Source organism: Lytechinus pictus, chromosome 14, assembly GCF_037042905.1.
Source record: "Lytechinus pictus isolate F3 Inbred chromosome 14, Lp3.0, whole genome shotgun sequence".
In the NCBI taxonomy this organism is placed as follows: domain Eukaryota; kingdom Metazoa; phylum Echinodermata; class Echinoidea; order Temnopleuroida; family Toxopneustidae; genus Lytechinus; species Lytechinus pictus.
The window spans coordinates 11,652,124-11,672,613 of record NC_087258.1 but is presented as its reverse complement, the minus strand read 5'-3'; the positions used below and the strand labels follow the sequence as shown (position 1 = coordinate 11,672,613).

General features: G+C 37.2%; 1 protein-coding gene across 1 annotated transcript; it reads right to left on the bottom strand.

The window, feature by feature from the left end:
* Positions 1 to 1,469: 1,469 nt before the first annotated feature.
* Positions 1,470 to 15,460, bottom strand: LOC135156728 (transcription initiation factor TFIID subunit 10-like). Its single transcript, XM_064109782.1, has 5 exons — positions 15,273 to 15,460; positions 12,020 to 12,171; positions 8,448 to 8,512; positions 5,290 to 5,401; positions 1,470 to 3,859 (listed from the first exon to the last, which is right to left on the bottom strand). The coding sequence occupies exons 1-5, from the start codon at positions 15,304 to 15,306 to the stop codon at positions 3,770 to 3,772; spliced, it is 453 nt and encodes a 150-aa protein (XP_063965852.1). The 5' UTR covers positions 15,307 to 15,460; the 3' UTR covers positions 1,470 to 3,769.
* Between the last annotated feature and the right edge of the window lie 5,030 nt (positions 15,461 to 20,490).

Sequence of the window (20,490 nt, the reverse complement as noted above, 5' to 3'; positions counted from 1 at the left end):
GCTATAGAATTTATTTTTGGAGTCATATTTGTGCATCTTCTCTTTTGCAACTCTGACATTCACAGCATTATCTACATAGACAATCCAGGCTGTTATTCTAAAAATCATTTTATCTCTTTATCTTCATTATTATAACTGTCAAAACAAGTTTTGGAAATGATGGGTTCAAAGTGCGCAAGACTGACTACCATGAAAGTCTTAAGTGCATGATGTTAGCCAGTAGGGTACCCGTTTTATGACCGACAATGAAAATAGATAAAAGTTTGGATAATTTTCAGAATATTGGTCCGGGCCCTTGTATAAGGATAACAATTATAGTAACTTTGCCATTCAATGGTAACTTTCATGGAATCCTTGATTCTGATTGGCTGTTGGGCCATGTTGCCATGGTAGTTTACATTGAATGGCAAGCTAACTTTTACGCAACAGGGCCCAGGGTGCTTTTAAGGCTTATTGAGTCAAAGCATTGTTAATTAAATCTTGGTAACAAATTAGCCTATCAACATTTGTCCAAAGTTGATGGAATTCTATTTATCAAAAATAATGGCAAAGGTTCAAAACAATTTGAGAGTTGCCTAGCTCTTAATGTAATTATAAAGATATGAACTTTAAAAAAATATTATTCATGTACGTTAGCGAGCAAGGGTGGATCAATTTGTATCAATATAATGTAATTATAAAGATATGAACTTTAAAAAAATATTATTCATGTACGTTAGCGAGCAAGGGTGGATCAATTTGTATCAATATGACTGAACACTTAAAGGTATTTTGAAAATGTTGCATGGCTTTATCGCAATGTCAGCCGCCCCCACTCTGATGCTCGATTTCAGTCAACTTTGCTGAAGTAAAAATTAAAAAGAAATATCAAATAGTTAGGTCTCTACATCCCTATCTCTCTCCATATGCTCCTTTCAGTCTCTCTCCTCCCCCCCCCTTCTCTTTTCTTTCCCCTCCCTCTACCTCTCCCCTTCTCTCTTTTGTACCCCTTTCTCACCTTTCTACCTCTTTGTCTTTCTTACATACAATTCGCATTTCTCTCAAATCATAACCTACAATGTAACCGCTATCTTTTTTTCAGGGAATTTTAAGGGAGGGAGGGGGGTGCAAAAAAATGAAAAAATATACCTGTCGAAGTCACAAAGGCATTTTAAAAAAAAAACACTACTTTAAGTGCCCATTTGGGATCTACTGGGATTTGTGGACAAGCTTTGAGTCAAACTCTTAATTTTGATTCTGAGTTATTGTACTAGGGTAAAAGGAGGAAACATGAAATGTTCTTGTTAGTTGTGCCCATTACATTTTAGCAAGATTTACTACATTTTTCACAAGTGGAAAAATTCCACAGGGGATAATTGGGGTCAGGGTCATATGCAATACCTTGTTCCAAATATGAAATAGTGTCTTAAATATACACACACAATTAAATAACCCAATACACCTCATTATTTCCACAATAGATTCAAACATTTAAATCAATTATAATCAGTTTAATTAATAACATGCTGTATGTGGGTCCCATTGCCTCAAAGTTACCAATATGGTATTGCCATCAAATGATAACTTGCATGGAATCCTTGACTCTGATTGGCTGTTGATCAGCATAAACATGGTAGTTACCACTGGATGGCAAAGTTATCATAAATCTTACTTTTGTGCAACGGGGCACTGAAGGGCTACATGTATCACGTAGTGTACGATAGGTTGAAAGTACATTTCACAACATTTACTATATACATTAAAAAGATTTGGTAACTTTGTGGTAGTTTATTTCATAGATCAGTAAAGTTAATGTATGATTCTAAATAAAATCATCAAATAGCCAGAATATCAGGAATTAGAAAATTACAAGGGACAATAAAGAAATCTGTACAACTCTATTAAAAAAAGAACTACATGTGTACGATCACACGATCTGGTCTGAAAATTCTGCTTAGGCTTATATTGGGAATTCCTCAAATTCAGAAATGTCAAAACATGGAGACATAGCTGTTATTACAAAAAACACTTCTAAGTGAAAATTCTATACTGGTGGCATTGTACTTGGCGGGTGGTAAGGGGCAGTCTTTAAATTTGCGGATGTAATACAATACAACCATTAATTTATTCAGTGATTCATCTCAACTCTGTACACTGATACTAAATAAGCAGCTCAAAGTTTCATGTTACCAAGCCTTCTTAATTTTTTTTTTGCCAAAATTTCTTTTCAATCTGCAATTATTATAGTATACATGTAATTTCCTTGTACCAGGAAACAATTAACTATACACTCTACATGTATATACAGATACAAAAAACAAAAAGGATGTGAAATCATAAAAAGTGAGATCCTGACATACTCGATTCAAAAAGGAAAAAGAGGAAATACAATACACGTCTGGTGACTGTGGTCATAGACTCACAATGAATGAAATTCTACAACTGCAACTGACAGGTGACAAGGAAAAGCCTTCTTATGATCCAATTAATTAACAATAATACTTGTTAACTTAAGTATGGTGATAAGCATAGAAGTATATTGAATTTATACTGTTTGTTTACTTTGTGATCATGTTAAAACAAATCTACCTAGATATAATCACATACCAGTACAAAATATGAAAGAATAAAGCATTTGTTAACTTCACAAATTTATGAAGGGTGATGATTATAAGGCTTAAGTCCTACGACCTTTATAGCTTAATGATTCTAAGCATTTCATCAAGTATCTTGTCTGAATTCAAGTCCCCTGAAACATTCAATTTGGGCGAATATCCATGGGTTCCAATTGCCACTTGGTCTCATACACATCTAAACCAATCATCACTTAATTCAATCATCAAACGATCTCCCATTAGGCTGCTTTCTTTGTCCCCGTTTCATTTTATGAACCATTTGGTCTACCATCAGTTTGGCTAATCTACAGTGTTAGACCAAATGAGCATAAGACAAAATGGACAAACCATCGTACATTTAAACTCATAACTGGAGAAAATAGTAAATGGGTAAAGTGTGTAATTAAATACTTGTAATATATTAGAATAATTAGATGCATATATACTGTACATGTAAAATAAAATGCTGATTTGACGAACAGGCTGTAAGCCAAATTGGGTTTTTCTGATGGGGCCATGTTGAATGAGTCAAAATGAATATTAGATGAATTTGGATCTGGTCAAGTGAGAATCCCATCTGGGCCCTGTAAACAAAGTTAAAAATTAATCACTAATTTGAAAGAGCAAATCTGATTGGTTCCTGGTCAGTCTACTGGGCAAAATGCGCATGCAACAATGATCTTGATAGGCCATTGCATTTAGCGATTAATTGCTAACCTTTGTGCTAAGGGGCCAGGATCTGTATGCGGTCCCCAATGCTTGATTTTGAGTGTAGGGCAATCCATGGTCACTTGCCGACAAGAAATAGCTGAAAAGTGTTGGCTGAACATCCAACAAATCACCACATATAATATGTGTGTGGTCCCATATAATTGTTTCTGCGCGTATACTGTAGGGCAATCCATGGTAAATCACCATCAAACATGGGTAATGCTAAGGATATTTATGAATTCTCACTTCCAGCTGGAGGGCAAAAAACCTTCATATTTCTCACAAGGACCTCTCGGAGTTGCCTACCGCTACCCACTCTAATAGAACTTGATGTCTGATATTCACATAGAATGAAACGCATAGCTTGGAGCATTGCCAGTATAAATATTCTCAACAGCTTCTCACATGTACCTGCATGCATACATGTGCAATGTTCCATGGTTCATGCATGTTCCTGTATGCTGCTATGTGAAGTAGTATGGTTTCTTGACGTTAATTCCATGGTCCGTTAATGCAGGGTTCAGGTCTTCCATGGTGAGAGTGTAGCGCTTGTCCTTCAGAGAGGGAAAAGAAAAATGAAATAAAAAAGAAATCAAGCAAATTAGACATTTTAAAGCTGTACCGACGGACTAGAAACGTTGTTAGCACTAACAATGTGCTAACCATGGCCCTGTTACAACCAATAATATTGCAGCGATGCCTATGTCATAACAAAACGTTTTTTTAACATCCTGGATCAACATTGACATCACAATCCAAAAGACATGGCTGGGCCTCCTGTTAGTGCTCTGTTAGCTCTAACAATGTATCTGTGCAGCTGGTACTGTACTCTACACTGTACATCTTTTGTAATTCAATTGAAGTTTATTTGTACATGAAGTCAAATTTTGTAGCGATTTGGGGTCTGTAAGCATACTGTACAAAATCATGCATAATTTGACTTCGGAAATTCCTGACCTGACTCAAAAGATAAGGGTCATGAAATGTTGCTTTGGGAGCTTAAAGTCCTAAAATTGTCATGAACAATATCTAGGGGCAAACCTAACCCCTCCCCATTCATTTAGCGTTTTACTATAAGCCTGGGGCCGTTTCATAAAGCTGTTAAAGCTTTAAGTATTAAAGTTAAGAGTGACTTTAAGAGTGACTGGTGATCCTTTCATGTGGTAAATGATATTCACCATTAAATGTTCAATGGTGATTATTTAGGGTGTAAGAAAGGTTTACCAGTCGTTCTTAAAGTCGCTCTTAACTTATGAACAGCTTTATGAAACTCCCACAAGGTGGGATAATAGGTTACATTTATTATTATCTATATAGAGTGTTGTAGCGATGCATTAGAAATAAATATTTTGGTCTGAATCAAATGCCTGTTCAATACCAGAGCGTATGTATCCCTAAAAGGACCGAAATCCGGTGAATATCCCATAGGCTCCTGTACAAAACTTGCTGTTGAATATGCGACCGTATTCAACAATCTAAAGCGCATGCGTGAAATATACAATGCGTACAACATTGAATGCAATGCGATACACAGCGTAGAGCACAATAATAACAAATGAAGACAAAGCATTGGAGGGGCACAGCACTGATCACAAACAATACAGTGCCCCTCCGATGCTTTGTCTCCTCCGGGTCACGGTCCACCACTGGAAGTCACAATAAACCACATTTTAAGTCGCATTTCTATTATAATCTTACGAAGTGAGGCAATATTAACTGATTGTGGTAAGTGACATGAGTTGTTCGAGCAAACTTTTTTCTCTTTTTTTTTTTGGGGGGGGGGGGTGGGATAGATATTTATTATATTGGATGGCTTTATTTCATGGAAAAAATACTACACTTGTCGGGGCAAATATTTACCATAACTGTTGGAATATTTTCTGGTATTCCATTCTAAGCCATCCAACATAATACTAATATTTCATATCAATCTTCCTTCAACTGCCAAAACTTTGTGAATTCAATCTACAGGGGAAATACATACTTTGACAGATTTCTTTGAACTTTGACCCGATCCTCTCATCTTACAGTGTTGCAGGGCATCGTTGGCAATGTCTGAGATGAACTTTTGGGCTGCTATGGAAACCAATCGAACCCTACACGCAGACACAAAATAATATCACAAGAAAACATGTAAATTGCATAAAAGTAAAGCAGGCAGATGGCTAGACAGGAATAACCATCGTTTATGGGGATTTATTCAACAATTTCTGACATTTTACTATAATGAGTGAGCCAACGCAGTTCAGCGGAACAACCAAAATACAGAGACTGAAGCTTTTGGTCTAGCAGATGGCTATCTGTGATAGAGACATCGGAATTAGAAGAATGTACGTCCGACCCCCATATGATTTTTATGTGGGACCTTCATGAAATTTTCTTTCCCTGATTTCTGGTTCTTTTGACAGTCTTAAATGCTGTCAAAGGACCATGACTTGGTCAGTTTATGAAGTTAAGTAAAATTTGAGAAAATTGGGGGTTAGATGTACAAAAAGGATGATTATTTTACGGAATTGCACAGAATTTACATTTATTGTTTCATTGTCATGGGCAAGGGGGTGGGAGGGGCATGAATAGACATGCACAGGGATATTTGATCGCATACAGTCAATTTATAGAGCAGTATATGAATTTAGAGTCGCTTAAGGTGATAATACCCCTGCAATGTATGGAATTTGGATATAATATAAAGGTGAAGAAATTGCTTTAAAAAATATGAAACATGCACATAAAATCTAAACATCAAAGTCTCTGCCACATTTCTCCCTTATTTATTGCCACATATATTTCCCCTTCCATATATGCTAGTGGCATACCAGTAAGATGAATTCGTATTCTGAAGTCGGGTTTAACTTAAACTCAGGTTTAAAGTTGTGGTTTAATTATGGACAGCCAATTGTTACATAAATCACTAACGGCAGAGATATCACATTTCAGCTCATTTGGCTCTCAAATCATTCATAATTGTCTAGGAAGTATAAAAAGATTATTGTCTTCACCATCGATGAATCAGGAAAAAGCACAGCAAACATAGGAAACATACAACTTTATAAAAATTTTGATACTTTTGGCTTCCCATACTTAAACCACAATTTTAAACCCGAGTTTAAGTTAAACCCGACTTCAGAATACGAACCATTATGTGACTAGTGACTATTTTTAACAAAACATCAGATGTCAGAATAAGCTTTCCCTTTTAGTAATGAGCATACATATAGGGCTTGAATTATATTCATTAACAAAAACAATTTTTAAGCAAGTGAAATATGCTCAGAGAATTATAGTGGAAGGATGAAACAACCATAAAATATCCCCCCCCCCCCCTCCCGGTGATTTCACCTCCGAAATGCTCAAAAGAGCCCTAGAAAATTAAACAAGTGGAACGCCTCTGGCAGTCTCGCCTGCATTACGCAATTTAACATAGCAGCAGTGCTAACTTTGAAAACTACTATAAAATAATCATTCACAAAAACACCATTCATATAATGATATAATACCACGTTCATTGACCATAGATGACATTTGAACGGTGACTTAAGACTTGTCAACTACACCCATGTCCACATTTCATTCATTCTCTATCCATAAACTTTCAAAGTTATGATGGCACTTCAACAATTACCCCAACATGGCCTAAGTTTATTGACCTTAACTGACCTTTGACTTGGTTTTGTGACCTGAAACTCACAGGGGATGTTCAGTGAAGATTGATTACTCTTATATCCCAAGTTTTATGAACTAGATCCATAAACTTTCAGAGTTAGGATGGTAATTCAACAAATACCCCCAACACGGCCAAAGTTCATTGACCTTTAATGACCTTTGACCATGGTCATGTGACCTGAAACTCGTACAGGATGTTCAGTGATACTTGATTACTCTTATGTCCAAGTTTTATGAACTAGATCCATAAACTTTCAGAGTTAGGATGGTAATTTAACATATACGCCCAACATGGCCAAAGTTCATTGACCTTAAATGACCATTCACCATGGTCATGTGACCTGAAACCCACACAGGATATTCAGTGGTACTTGATTAACCTAATGTCCAAGTTTCATGAACTAAATCCATAAATTTTCAAAGTTATGATGGTAATTCAACAAATACCCCCAACTTGGCCAAAGTTCATTGACCCTAAATGACCTTTGACCTTGGTCATGTGACCTGAAACTCAGGCAGGATGTTCACTAATACTTGATTAACCTTATGTCCAAGTTTCATGGACTAGATCCATAAATTTTCAAAGTTATGATAGTAATTCAACAAATGCCCCCAACTTGACCAAAGTTCATTGACCCTAAATGACCTTTGACCTTGGTCACGTGACCTGAAACTCAAGCAGGATGTTCACTAATACTTGATTAACCTTATGCCCAAGTTTCATGAACTAGGTCCATATACTTTTTAAGTTATGATGTCATTTCAAAAACTTAACCTTCGGTTAAGATTTTGAAAATAATTTTCCCAACATGGTCTAAGTTCATTGACCCTAAATGACCTTTGACCTTGGTCATGTGACCTGAAACTCAGGCAGGATGTTCAGTAATACTTGATTAACCTTATGTCCAAGTTTCATGAACTAGGTCCATATACTTTCTAAGTTATGATGTCATTTCAAAAACTTAACCTTAGGTTAAGATTTGATGTTGACGCCGCCGCCGCCGTCGCCGTCGGAAAAGCGGCGCCTATAGTCTCGCTCTGCTATGCAGGCGAGACAAAAAGAGCCCCTGTAATCCCCCCATTTACTGCAATGTTAAAGCTTCTACAATGTTGCAGATGTAGACATTTCATTGTGAAAAGAAGGCCCACTACCCAAAAATAATAATGATAAAAGATTTTGGCCTGTTCCCCCCCCCCCCCCCCCCCCAACATACATACTTTTCTGTGGAATCTGTGCACTGATCGCTGCAGCTAAATGCTCAGATAAGTACCCAGCTTTTTGCTCTTCACTGTTGGGTTATTATGACCAGGACACCAATTCCATAATGAAGAACAAAAATGTGAGAGAGGTGCCTATACATGCATCTTAAACAACTTGATTTGAGGTTACAAACTTCTGGCATTGAACTGCTACTATTTTTACTTCACATTAGTGGGGGAAAAAGGGGGAACAATTTAGATACATCCACATCCACTTACAGTCTAGGATCTGAGGCCTCAAATCCAGCTCTATTCAGATAATAACCTGTCACTGCGTCTGGAATCTGAAAAAAAAACAATTGCAGGGACTCACATAATTGGATTAAGTACAGTACATGTATATTGAAACTCAATTTGAACATTATTTTAAAAAATTTCAATATTTTAAATGGAACATGATGAATAAACATATTTTCTGATAGAAAAAGGGGGTATAGACTGATGTGTCTATATTGCCCAAAAATAAAATCACTCTCAATCTGTTGATATAATATATATTTTTTAACTCATATAATACTATTAATAATATGAGATGGGGGAAAAACTTGCCGATACTAATTCACCCTGTAGATAAATTCATTGCTGAAGAAAGACATGCCATGGCTAGGATATAACCCTCTGTTTGAAAGGCGAGAGTCACAACCACTAGACCATGACACACCCACAACATACATGTAGGGAGAAGCTGCAAGTCTTTGATATCACACTTAATAAAAACTTTAGTCATTCACAAATTTGTTATTGTTTGATGGATTTTCAACAAACTTTTACCTTTGTTTCTGCTTTTATTAAAACCAAAAGTCAGTTCCAGATGAATAAAATATACCTGATTGATACACCTATGGAAAGGCTAAATTACAAACACACCTAAACCCAAATTGACCTCATTGGTGGACAGTCCCGCATTAAACTTTTGAGCTTGTGAACAATTACGGTTGCTGCATACATAGTCTTCCATATGCTCTAGGATTTACATTTTCAATTATTCTAACAAATGGTATATGTATCAAGACTCGTTTCCAGTAAGGGAGTCCAATCGAGAGGACCTTACCGGGCAACTGATCTCATCAGAGGACAGTTCCAGTTGAACACTTATATGCTTTTCACACTGCATTTTTTCCCTTAACCCCAGGAAATTGGTGGGGCTAAGGGGGGGGGGGGGGTCTTAGCCCCACCAATTTCCCGGGGTTAAGCTTAGCCCACTTCGTTTTCACACTACGTTTTAGCAAAGTGGGCTAGCACGGTAAATAGTACGGTACTATCTGGCCCTGCAAAAAAGCAGGGTTAGCCGGCTTATTGAGGTGCTAGCACCACAATTGCGGTGCTAAGAGATGCAGTGTGAAACGAAACAGGGCTAAGCAAAAGTGGGGCTAAGCAGTAGCCAATCACAGAAGTCGAAATTGCACGTTAATCACGCTCTGTATGGTAAAATCATCAATATTCATGAACTGTGGGATAGTCCGGGGTAAAGGCGTTAACCCCGGCTAAGCAGATAGTATGGGGTTAACTCTTTGCCCGCCACGTACACTATCCCCCCTGCGCCACATTAATTTTGGGGTGCCACATTCAGAGGGGGTTTGCGTGCACTGTCTTATTCAACTCGCAATAACTTTTTACTGGTTTGTCGCATTGAAAAAAATTGTGTAGCAAAGTTTTAGAGAAATGAATACTCTTGCCAATGGTATCATTTTTGCTATGTATAAAATCATAGATTTTGAGAATTTTAACTTTATATTCTGTTTCCAATTTTTCGTTTAGGAGGGTATTTTATACCTCTTATATTCAATACTTCCTAATGAAGGTTAAATTTCTAAGTTAGTCCATTGAAAAGATGTGTTCTTTAGCTTTCATTACATATCAAATCCATGTCTTTATGGTCATTATGAGCTAAGCAGTTTAGGATTGAAATGGGGCATTCAAAAAGAGTAAACTGACAATGAACTAAACTCTTCTATTGTAATTGTCCCTGGCTACTTCTCAATAGACTTCCTGTCCTGGGAGACTTCCCGTCTATTGATACTTTGATCCTAATATTGTTATAGGGAGGTAGCAATTTGTATCATTCTTTTATTACAAGGAAAGCAGTGCAAGCTATTGAAAGCTCATCGAAATATATCCTAAAGCAGTTAAAAAAACTCAATTTTATGCGAAAAATCTCTATGTAAACAACGTCGGCGAAAGCTATAACACGAATGCTAGATTCGTAAACAATGCAATACACGCGTCGCTATTGTATGTATGTGCACACAATTACAATTAAATGCGTTCTGTATGCATTGTGTGCGAACTGTGACTTGAGTCGTCGTTGGCAGTCCGCTGTATGTGCCGCGAGTCGTCCGTGGCGGGCAAAGAGTTAAGAAAGACAGTGTGAATCCAAAAAAAGATAGTATGGGGTTAAGGATAGTCCGGGGTTAAGGATGGGGTTAAGGAAATGCAATGTGAAAAGCATATTATAGAAGGTGTATGTTCTAGGGATACATTTCCAATTGTTTTATCAACAGGTAAGGTTAGAGGGGAAAGGTGGTGACCAAAGAAGACATGGAAAAGCAAGTGGTGGAGGGGAGTAGGCAGGTTGGGTTGAGGAAAGAAGCACTGAATAAAGTGGGGGAAGGGGGTGAGGATGATCGCTGTGAGTGCAAGGTAAATCCAGCCACCCCCGTAGTCAGGGACTAAACCGAATTTAAAACCTGGATGACTATGTGTATCAAGACTAGCTTACAGTAGCTGAGTCTATTCGAAAGAATCCCACAGACCAACTTTAAAGGTCAAGTCCACCCCAGAAAAATGTTGATTCTAATCAATAGAGAAAAATGAAACAAGCATAACACTGAAAATTTCATCAAAATCAGATGTAAAGTAAGAAAGTTACAACAATCTAAAGTTTCGCTTATTTTCATAAAACAGTTATATGCACAACTCAGTGACACGTACATGAGAGGGTCGATGATGTCCCCCACTATTTCTTTTGTATTTAATTGTTTGAATTATACAATATTTCAATTTTTACAGATTTGACAATAAGGACCAACTTGATTGAACCATAAAATGTTAAAGCTAAATGAACGTAGTTGCAGTAAAACACTGATTTCGTGAGAAAGTCTGTAAGACCAAGGTAAAGTATTGCTATATCATCGTGGATCTAGATCTGGTACAGTTACATAAACTGAACATTGTGAAATCATAATATCTGGCTAAAAACGATCACACTGAAGATCGCCAACACAGATAGGCACACGTGGGACAGTGTATTATTATTGCTGGAATAAAGACCCGACGGAAGTGACCGAATCCGCGCTTATTTTGCTTATTTCTCAGCAATTACACAATTTCTTCCAGAATCCTTTGGCACATATTTTTTATTCATACAAACAGACACTTTGGTGATCATTATATTAAATTCTGTAAAAAGTCATTTTGAGATCGTTCCCAAAACTGGAATTTATCTTTAAAACAATGGTAATACCACATGTTCAGGGAGAAAGAAAACTTTGTTTCACAGGACAGCGGGGATAAAAATTGAATATTTCATATTTCATATAATAAAATACAAAAGAAATAGTGAGTGATGTCATCAGTCCCCTCATTTGCATACCGACCAGGATGTGAATATAACTGTTTTGTGAAATCAAGCGAAACTCAAAAATTTGTCATAACTTTCTTATTCTCCATCCGATTTTGATGAAATTTTCAGTGTTATTCTTTTTTGGATTTTTCTCTTTTTATTCAAATCAACTTTTTGTTGGGGTGAACTTGTCCTTTAAGTTTAAAGAGGGGAGCTTGTGAACACTTACAGTAGGTGCATAGTCCTCCATATGCTCTAGTAGTTCTTCTAAGGCGTCTCCAGCCAGTTTAACAGGCAGTGCTGCTGCCTCAATCTCTGCTTCTGAGCCGTTGGGTGTGGCACGATTCACTCCACCCTCTGACGATGTACTGTCCATCGCTTCTGAAATACACAAGAATTAATGCAATCAAAATTAATTGCGCCAACTTACACATCGAATTAACTTACTTTTATTGTGACATTACATCCCTAAATACAGATCGTAGTTGAAGTTCTAGCGCTTTTTTATGTAGGTTATGCACGTCGGTCATCAAGTAGAGCCTAACTAGTTTGGAAGCCTTTTGTGAAACAAGCCTTTTTCAGCTGATTGATAAGTTTTTGTATGGTAGTGTGAACTTAATTCACGCATCACCTAATTTTGCACATGGTTGAAAATCTCAGTGTGGTAATTTTCTTGAAGGTAAGACCGTATCAATTTGTGAAAATATTGAAAAAATATCAGCAAATTTGTTCTGAGAAAATCCAACTTCTCGACAAGCAACGACAAATCGCCAATTTGCAAGCAGAGGTCTCCAGATACGTAAGTAAAATGTGATACCAACCAAATTTAGGCATTTTAACCTCCATCTGATACAATTATCTTACCTTTGTCTGTTGGATTTAATTACTAAAGCTTTGCAAAAACGATTGTGCGCAAATTAAGGTTACACTTTTTATGACACTTATTCAGCCGAGCATGCATGAGTCAATTGCCATGGAATTTTGAGATTGCGATACCAGCAAAACCCTTGACCTACTTCATAATTCCGTCAAGCAATTTTGATTTTGGGATCTTGCCTTTTGTTTGTAAGATCTATTCATGATTTTGATTGATTTTGTGTGAACTGTGAGAATTTTGTTTTTTAAATCTTCTTCATAATTTTTAAAATGTGCACAAATTATGGTCACCCCATTATAAAAAAAAGGTCTAACAAAAAAGTTAGAACTGTGAGTGTAGAGTACACTAAACTAAAGTGTAGATCTAACACGTTAGATCAAGAAGTACAGGTAGGTCTAGATTCTAACTGATCTCGGGCAAAAATGTTAGTAGGTAGATCTAGACCTATTCGTTTATTTATGGTGGCAGTTTGATGACTTATTTTGCTGACTCAACAATACAGATACAGATATGCTGAAATTGTTTGATAATACTGCAGCTCAGCTCTGCCCACTCACGTTATTGCGAGCGCGAGATTCGTTGTGCTCAGAGCAGTGCAGTGCTTCCACTCTTCCCAAAATCCAGGAAATTCCGGGAAGTTTTGCTATTTTCCAAGATCATTTCGGGAAGTGAGAAATTCCGGGAAGTTATCATTTCAATTCCAGAAATATTTTCTGAATATTATGTAAAAATTTATCTCAAAATTGGATCTCTCGCTCGAAATTCTTTTGCCCGATAGGTCTATAGAACTATGATGCACTCTAGGCGACACCCCAATACTTACCCGTGCTAATAAACTGGGACTCCACTCACGCGCGTTTGGGCCTCCCTAGCTTAGAACTAAGCACTAATATCACCTTAAAAACTAAATCTACAAGGTATGTATAATCTATTTATAACTTTAATAATGTTTAATCGGTACTCACCGGTTCTTTTGTTGCATTTTCAGACCATTTCTCACAATTCTTCGTAAATATTTGCGGCAAATTTTGTCGCCATAGACAGCTTAGCGTCCATCTTTATTGATAAATGGAGCGCCCTTTACGATAGTTGTTAATGCCGCGGATAAATCGTTAGGCATTTTGGCCTGTGTTCAAGGCGTTCTTTCTGTTTTATTTTTTATATTGAAGATTGTGCATTTGTTGAATAGCGCCGTCTACGTCAGGTATGAGATCGAGTGTATAAATACACTCTTCCAAAATAATTATGATTCCGACCTGGCGCTGTTTAACTTCAATCTCTTTCACCTAAATTAGCGATGAATGCTAGCATTATAAAATATATATTATTAACGTCTGACGAAAAGAATAACCAACCGATCAGCTGACGAGAACGCGAATCACGTGATCTTCATATCAGCTTCGATCGCGAGTCAGAAGAGAAGAGCAGCTGCCCAGAAAATCAGGAAAAAGCCGTGAAAATGTAAGTTCCCCTTCATTTCTTTCATTTTTTGTTGTTGCTAACGATGCATTTACACTATAAAATTATAATTTAAATAAGAGAAAGGAATAGAGCTTGTACTTGTGATATAATTGCCTAAATATCCTGTTCTCAGAGATTTCTAACCAAAAATACTACTGATGTCGCCTATGAGGTCCATACATGTAATGTTGGACCTCATTGGTACTAGGAGTGCTATGATGGTGGGTCCCAAGTCTGTGCACCTAACAATTTGAGTTAAGATTTAACATGAATTTCTTCTTATTTCACAAAACTTTTCAGTTAATAATGTTCCTTATATTATTAAGAGCAAGTGTACCAAATTTCTCATTAAAAAAAATGAAAGAAAATATAGGATTTTCTTGAAAAAACCTCGGGCAGTCATTTTCAGATTGAAAAAAAAAACGGTACCCCCTGTCTGCGCACTCATTCACTTTGCACACGATTCTGGGATTTTGATGAGAAAGGCTGCATTTTGAGGCCATCATATGAAATGCCCTAAATTCATTATTTTTCCACCATTTTGAGTCGGACTTTTTAAAGAATACCTGTCTATGTATTGCTAGGCCTAGTATTGCATGTGTAAAGTTCGTGCTCATTGCGTATCTTCTTTTACTAGAATCGCGCAGATACGCGTGTGCGCAGACAAGGGGGACTACGCAGACTTGGGGGAACTTGCCATACGTCTATTTTAGTAATATTTCTCCCCCTCAAAATTTTTGGCTCATTAAAATTTAAATTTAAAATAAAAATACAGCAAAGACCAAAGTAAATAGAATTTCATCTTTTTTGTGTGTAGAAGAGAACTACTAGATCTATAACATATTATGAAAGACTAGAGATCATTTTTTTAAATTCCGAGATATTTTGTAAAATTCCAGGAACTTTCAGAGTAAATTCCAAGAGGTTACGTTTTGAAAAATTGGAAGCCACTGGCTATGGCTCAGAACAGAGGCCAGTGTGTCTCGTCCGACATGAATATGGACATGTCGGACTGAGGTGAATGTAATTAAAAAAGATAGTGTAGAATAACACAAAAATACAAAGATTAACCCCTCTACTAGTAGCCAGTATGCACATCGTGGCATCGTTGCTAGATTAAAATAAAACTTAACAGTTTTCTTACCCTCTTTCACATTCTTTAAATTAGAATTTGACATTTTGATGGCAGAGTTCCTTTCGCAATTTTGCCCGTCAGTGATCACCCAGTAAAAAGAGACGGCGCGTGCCGCGCGTTCCAGGCTAGGCTAGGCCGGCTATATCGACCGCCGACGACCGGCCGACCGAAACCAAAGATACGAATTTGGTTGCCCTGCATCACTTGGGATTGGTTCGACTTAAAAAAACATGATTTTACAGGGGCTGCGGAACGGTTTTCAAAGTGGGGGGGGGGGGGGGGGGCTGCCCATGCAAAAAATCACAATCCTATGGTATGATTTTTACGTTTTTGTACACGGTTCTGGAAAATTGGGGGGGGGGGGGGGGCTGAAGCAAAGGAAACCCTACTTTGATAATCTGTCTTTACTCTTGGTTGCGTGACAACAAAATTAATATCTGATTCTCATGATAAATTTAGAATATGATACCGTACCTTCATCATTTTTTTCTACTTGATCATTTTTTTTCTACAATCACATCTCAGTGGACGTCACCATTAGTTCAGTGCGTTTCCGCATACTGCACTTAATTGCTGCATACATGCTGGCTGATCAGCACAGCTATAAATAAAGGAATAAAAACATTTTTTTTTAATATAAAAAATTCTTCACGTCTCAAATTGTTTTGAATTAAAGGGGGAGTATATACACTTTGACGATAAGTTGTTTTTAATGAATGCCAAAAAAAAAATATAGAGAAATTTTTTGCTGAAAGTTTGATGAAAATACGACAATTAAAGAATAACGGAGCATGAATTTTGTAAATTTTGATATTGCCGGTAACGTCACATTGTACACAGTGGCGTAACAGGCGGGGGGGCAGGGGGGGGGGCAAGTTGCCCCCCCTGGCGGATTTCACCGGGAAAATAAAAGAAAAACGGGAAAAAGACAAAAAAAGTGGGAGAAAGAAAGGGAAATTAGGGGAAGGAAAGGGGAAAAGGAAAGGAGGAAAAGGAAAGGGAAAAGTGAAAAGAAAACGAAGAAAAAAACTTTTTTTTAAATGGAAAAGGAAGGAAAGCGGAAAAATATACGAAAGAAAAACATATGAGAAAGAGCAAATCATTCCGAAATAGGCCTATGTAATGCAATAGCAGGGTGGGAAATAAATTAAAGATGAAAAAATGGCAAACAATTGCGGGAAACGAAGGTAGAATGTAATTAGTCAAAAGCTAATGGACTGCATACAACATTGTGCTTTAAGCTTGCTAAATGTTATGCAAATAAGCTACCGGGGGGCTCTTCATTTATAACATTCATCTATAACGCCCCCCGTTCAATCACTGGCAGACAGGCGGGGGGGGGGGGTCTTGGTTCCACACCCAAAAGGAAATAAAATAAATTATAGGAGACAACGTATGAAATGAATGGAAACAATAAAAGGTGTTATTTGCTGAATATAATGGAAAAATCAATCACATAATTAGAATTTAATTACAATGGGCATTTTTTTTTTCCAGCTCGCTTTGCACGCTGGCGACTTTTTACAAATTTTTCCCACATTGCAATGTTTTGCTCCCTCAAAATATTTGGTTCATTACGCAACTGGGTTGAATAAATGTGTTGTGTAAAATAAAGCTACATTCTGTATATGCCCGCGATTTGATTAAAATAGCGGCAATCTGCGAGGTTTAAATGGCTTTGATATCAAGAAGTTCCGGGGGCTCCGCCCCGGACCCCAACCGCACAGCACAGCGTATGGAAGGGTTGGGCCATGGCTTCAAAAAGTTCTACAAACAAGAACAACAAAAAAGGAGGAAAGAAAAGCAAAGGAAAAGTGTAGGATATGATTTTATTTACTGAATAAAAAATAACTCAAAGTTAGATTCTCAGGAAAAGGTGATTTTTTCTCGCTCGCTTCGCTCGCTCGGGACTTATATAAAGCAGCTTTTTAGCACATGTGCTATACTGCGCCCTTCGTTTTTTTTTTTTTACTCTTCACGCTACTGCCGCAAAGAATCCTGTTCACAGTGGCGTACAGACCACAAAAAAGGAATCTAAAGAGAGAAGAGTGAAATATATTATTCTCTGGATATCATGTTAAAATCTATCCCAAAATTGGATTTTTGTATTAAAAAGGTCAAAATTTTTGCTCGCTCGCTTCGCTCGCTCGCAACTTTTTTTACAAGATAAATTCTGCCTGATACGCAATGTCTGGCCTTCTCAAAATAGTCGCCTCATTACACCTGTTCATACCATGATATGACCGGGAAATTTTTTGGCTCTTGCCCCCCCCCCCCCCCCCCGGCCACCGACCCCTGTTACGCCGCTGATTGTACAGCAGCTCCACCATTAGCATGATTTGATTATAGAGCCTTTTTCGTGTGATATTATTCCCAATTCATTCTCGAGAAATTGAAAGTGATTTTATACTATGAGGGGGATTATAATAGAAACATCATTTTTTTCTATATCAAGCCTAAATGTGTTTATTTCACTCCTTCAGAAATGCACACTTTTCAAGTCAGTGTAGGCCGGCCTCTATCAAATATTTCAGGCTCGCGCTTTACATTCGCATGAGTTGCTTATAGTTAGATACGAATCCTGTTCATGATCAGGCCTATAACATTTGCTCAAATGTCAAATTCATAGGTCGAAATCGCCCCCCCCCCCTAAAAAAAAAAAAAAAATAAATAAATAAATCAGCACGCGCTTCTTGCCGGCATCATAATTTTAATGAAACCCATATTCTCTTCTTTTCCTGAATGTTAAAAGTGCTTAAAAGATTTCCTTTCGAGTCAATATATAAATTTAAAAAAAACAGGAATTAGCTCGCGATCCGGGCTCGTACGTTTTAATTATTAAGAAACGCAACTTGTTTTTTAAAAAATGTGCCTATAGTACTATTTTAAAAATAGAGTATAAAAAAGTCAGCTCGCGCCGTTTTGCGTTTTTTTTACAAAAATTTGTATTCCCTTTTCCGGTTGGAATTGCGCCGGGGCCCTTGGAACGATTTTTTTACTAAGAGTACTGATGTAAATTTGAAAAGAAAAAGGAGTTTTCACTGCAAGGTTTCACTACAAAATGAAGGTCATTTTTACACATCTCCCAGAATACCTCTCCGGGTGCTGCCTATGGAAAATAATACATGCAGCACGGGCCCAAGAAAATTTTGGGTGGTGCTGATCGAAGCATCCCCTGCACCCCCGCTTCCCAGGGCCATGGCTTGTGTTTGCATTTGTGTATATAGGCCTACACATCTTGTTCATACATGAAATTTCCAAAAATTATTCATTTAGGCCTTTTGAGTATCTTATCTTGTTTGTGAAAATAAAGCTAAGAGGCACTTAAAATTTCAGTCATAGGAATACCCCTCTCAAAACGAAACAAAATATTTAGCTTTTAATTTTTTTAGCGGCCGATCGGGGAAAATGTGGATGAAGGTATTTTTCCACCCCCCCCCCCCCCGATGGCTAAAGCTGGATCGGCCCCTGCGTCTCATTTGCTATTTTTATGCTTCCGCCACCAATGCGCGGATCCAGGCCAGATTTCAGAATGGCCGGGGTACGGGCACAGAAATTATAACTGTTCCCTTTTTGCCAAAACACAATTTTGGACAAATTAAGCGAAATTGGTCACTTTAAGTTTGTTGTAAAAATAGAAAAAAAAATATCGGTAAAGGTTTGAGGAAAATCCATCAAAGTTTGAAAAATATTATAACTTTAAGTTTTTAATTTGTGATCCGCGTTTACATTACGTGCAGCTGCCGCTGCCCCATATGCTATGTAATATGAAATGCATAAATTTCATTTTTTTAATGGTTCATGACAAAAATTCTCTTTTTTCAGGAGTAAGTATGAAATGATTTGTCTGCTGATATGCTGAAGGTGTAATAAAATCCATTTTCATTTTTTTAAGAAAATGACATTTCTAGAATTTTTTTTCACGATGCATGGGAAGCTGCTCGTATATGACGTCACAAATAAAAAAAAATCTAATTCTGATAACTTTTTTTTAGATCTTTGACGGATTTTCCTTTAACCTATTTTTTTAATAATTCTTCTATCCTTTTGTCGGGGTGAACTTCCCTTTTAAAGGTCAAGTCCACCTCAGAAAATTGTTGATTTGAATCATTCGAGAAAAATCAGACAAGCACAATGCTAGGCTGAAAATTTCATCAATTAAAAGTCGGATGTAAAATAAGAAAGTTATGACATTTCAAAGTTACGCTTATTTTTCACAAAATAGTTATATGAACGAGTCAGTTATATCCAAATGAGAGAGTCGATGATGTCACTTACTCACTATTTCTTTTGTTTTTCATTATTTGAATTATACAATATTTCAATTTTTACGAATTTGACAATTAGAACCTCCTTGCCTGAACCACAAAATGTTAAAATAGTGGAATTCCACGTGTTCAGGGAGGAATGAAACTTTATTTCACATGACAATGACGAGAAAATCAAAATGTTTCATATTGCATATAATATAATACAAAATAAATAGTGAGTGAGTGATGTCATCAGTTCCCTCATTTGCATACCGACCGAAATGTGCATATAACTGTTTTGTGAAATGAAGAGTGTAAATGCTTCTTCCTCCGGATGTCACACTTACAGCTACGGCCTATATATTTCCAGATGTAAATATGTTTACTGTGGGTCAACAGCCCACAGGCAGGTTACCCCCCCCCCCTCCCCTGTATCCCCTGTGCCCCATCTCCCATGAAATTACTCTTTCCTCCGATCCTATGTTTGGTCCAAACGTTTCAACGCCTCCTAATCTAGACTAGTTCTATTAAAGGAGAATGAAACCCTTGAAACTAGCTGAATCCATATCAAAGAGAAAAATCAAAGAAACATATTGTTGAAAGTTTGAGAAAGATTGAATGAATAATAAGAAAGTTATGAGCATTTGAATATTGAGATCACTAGTGCCATGTAGATCCTCCCATCGGCAATGCGACCAAGATCTGTGATATCACACACGTACAACTCCCTCATTACTTTAGTACTTATTTCACTTTCATTCTCACTTTTATAGAGTCTATCACAAGGTTAGGTGTTTTCTTTATGAGATGACAAGTACAGAGGTTTCACAACATTATATCATTGATGAATCGTTTGTCATATGATTAGAATGAGCAAAAAGAGATGTTTTGGGGTATATTTTCAGTGTCCGAATGGGAGAGTTGTACGTGTGTGACATCACAGATCTTGGTCGCATTGCCGATGGGAGGATCTACAT

Excerpts from the sequence above, each read along its gene's own strand:
- LOC135156728 (XM_064109782.1), bottom strand. The coding sequence starts at position 15,306 with ATGTCAAATTCTAATTTAAAGAATGTGAAAGAGG. Across the intron at positions 12,172-15,272 it reads TTTAAAGAATGTGAAAGAGG|AAGCGATGGACAGTACATCG; the intron begins GTAAGAAAACTG and ends TGTGTATTTCAG. Across the intron at positions 5,402-8,447 it reads GAGGCCTCAGATCCTAGACT|GGTTCGATTGGTTTCCATAG; the intron begins GTAAGTGGATGT and ends GTCTGCGTGTAG.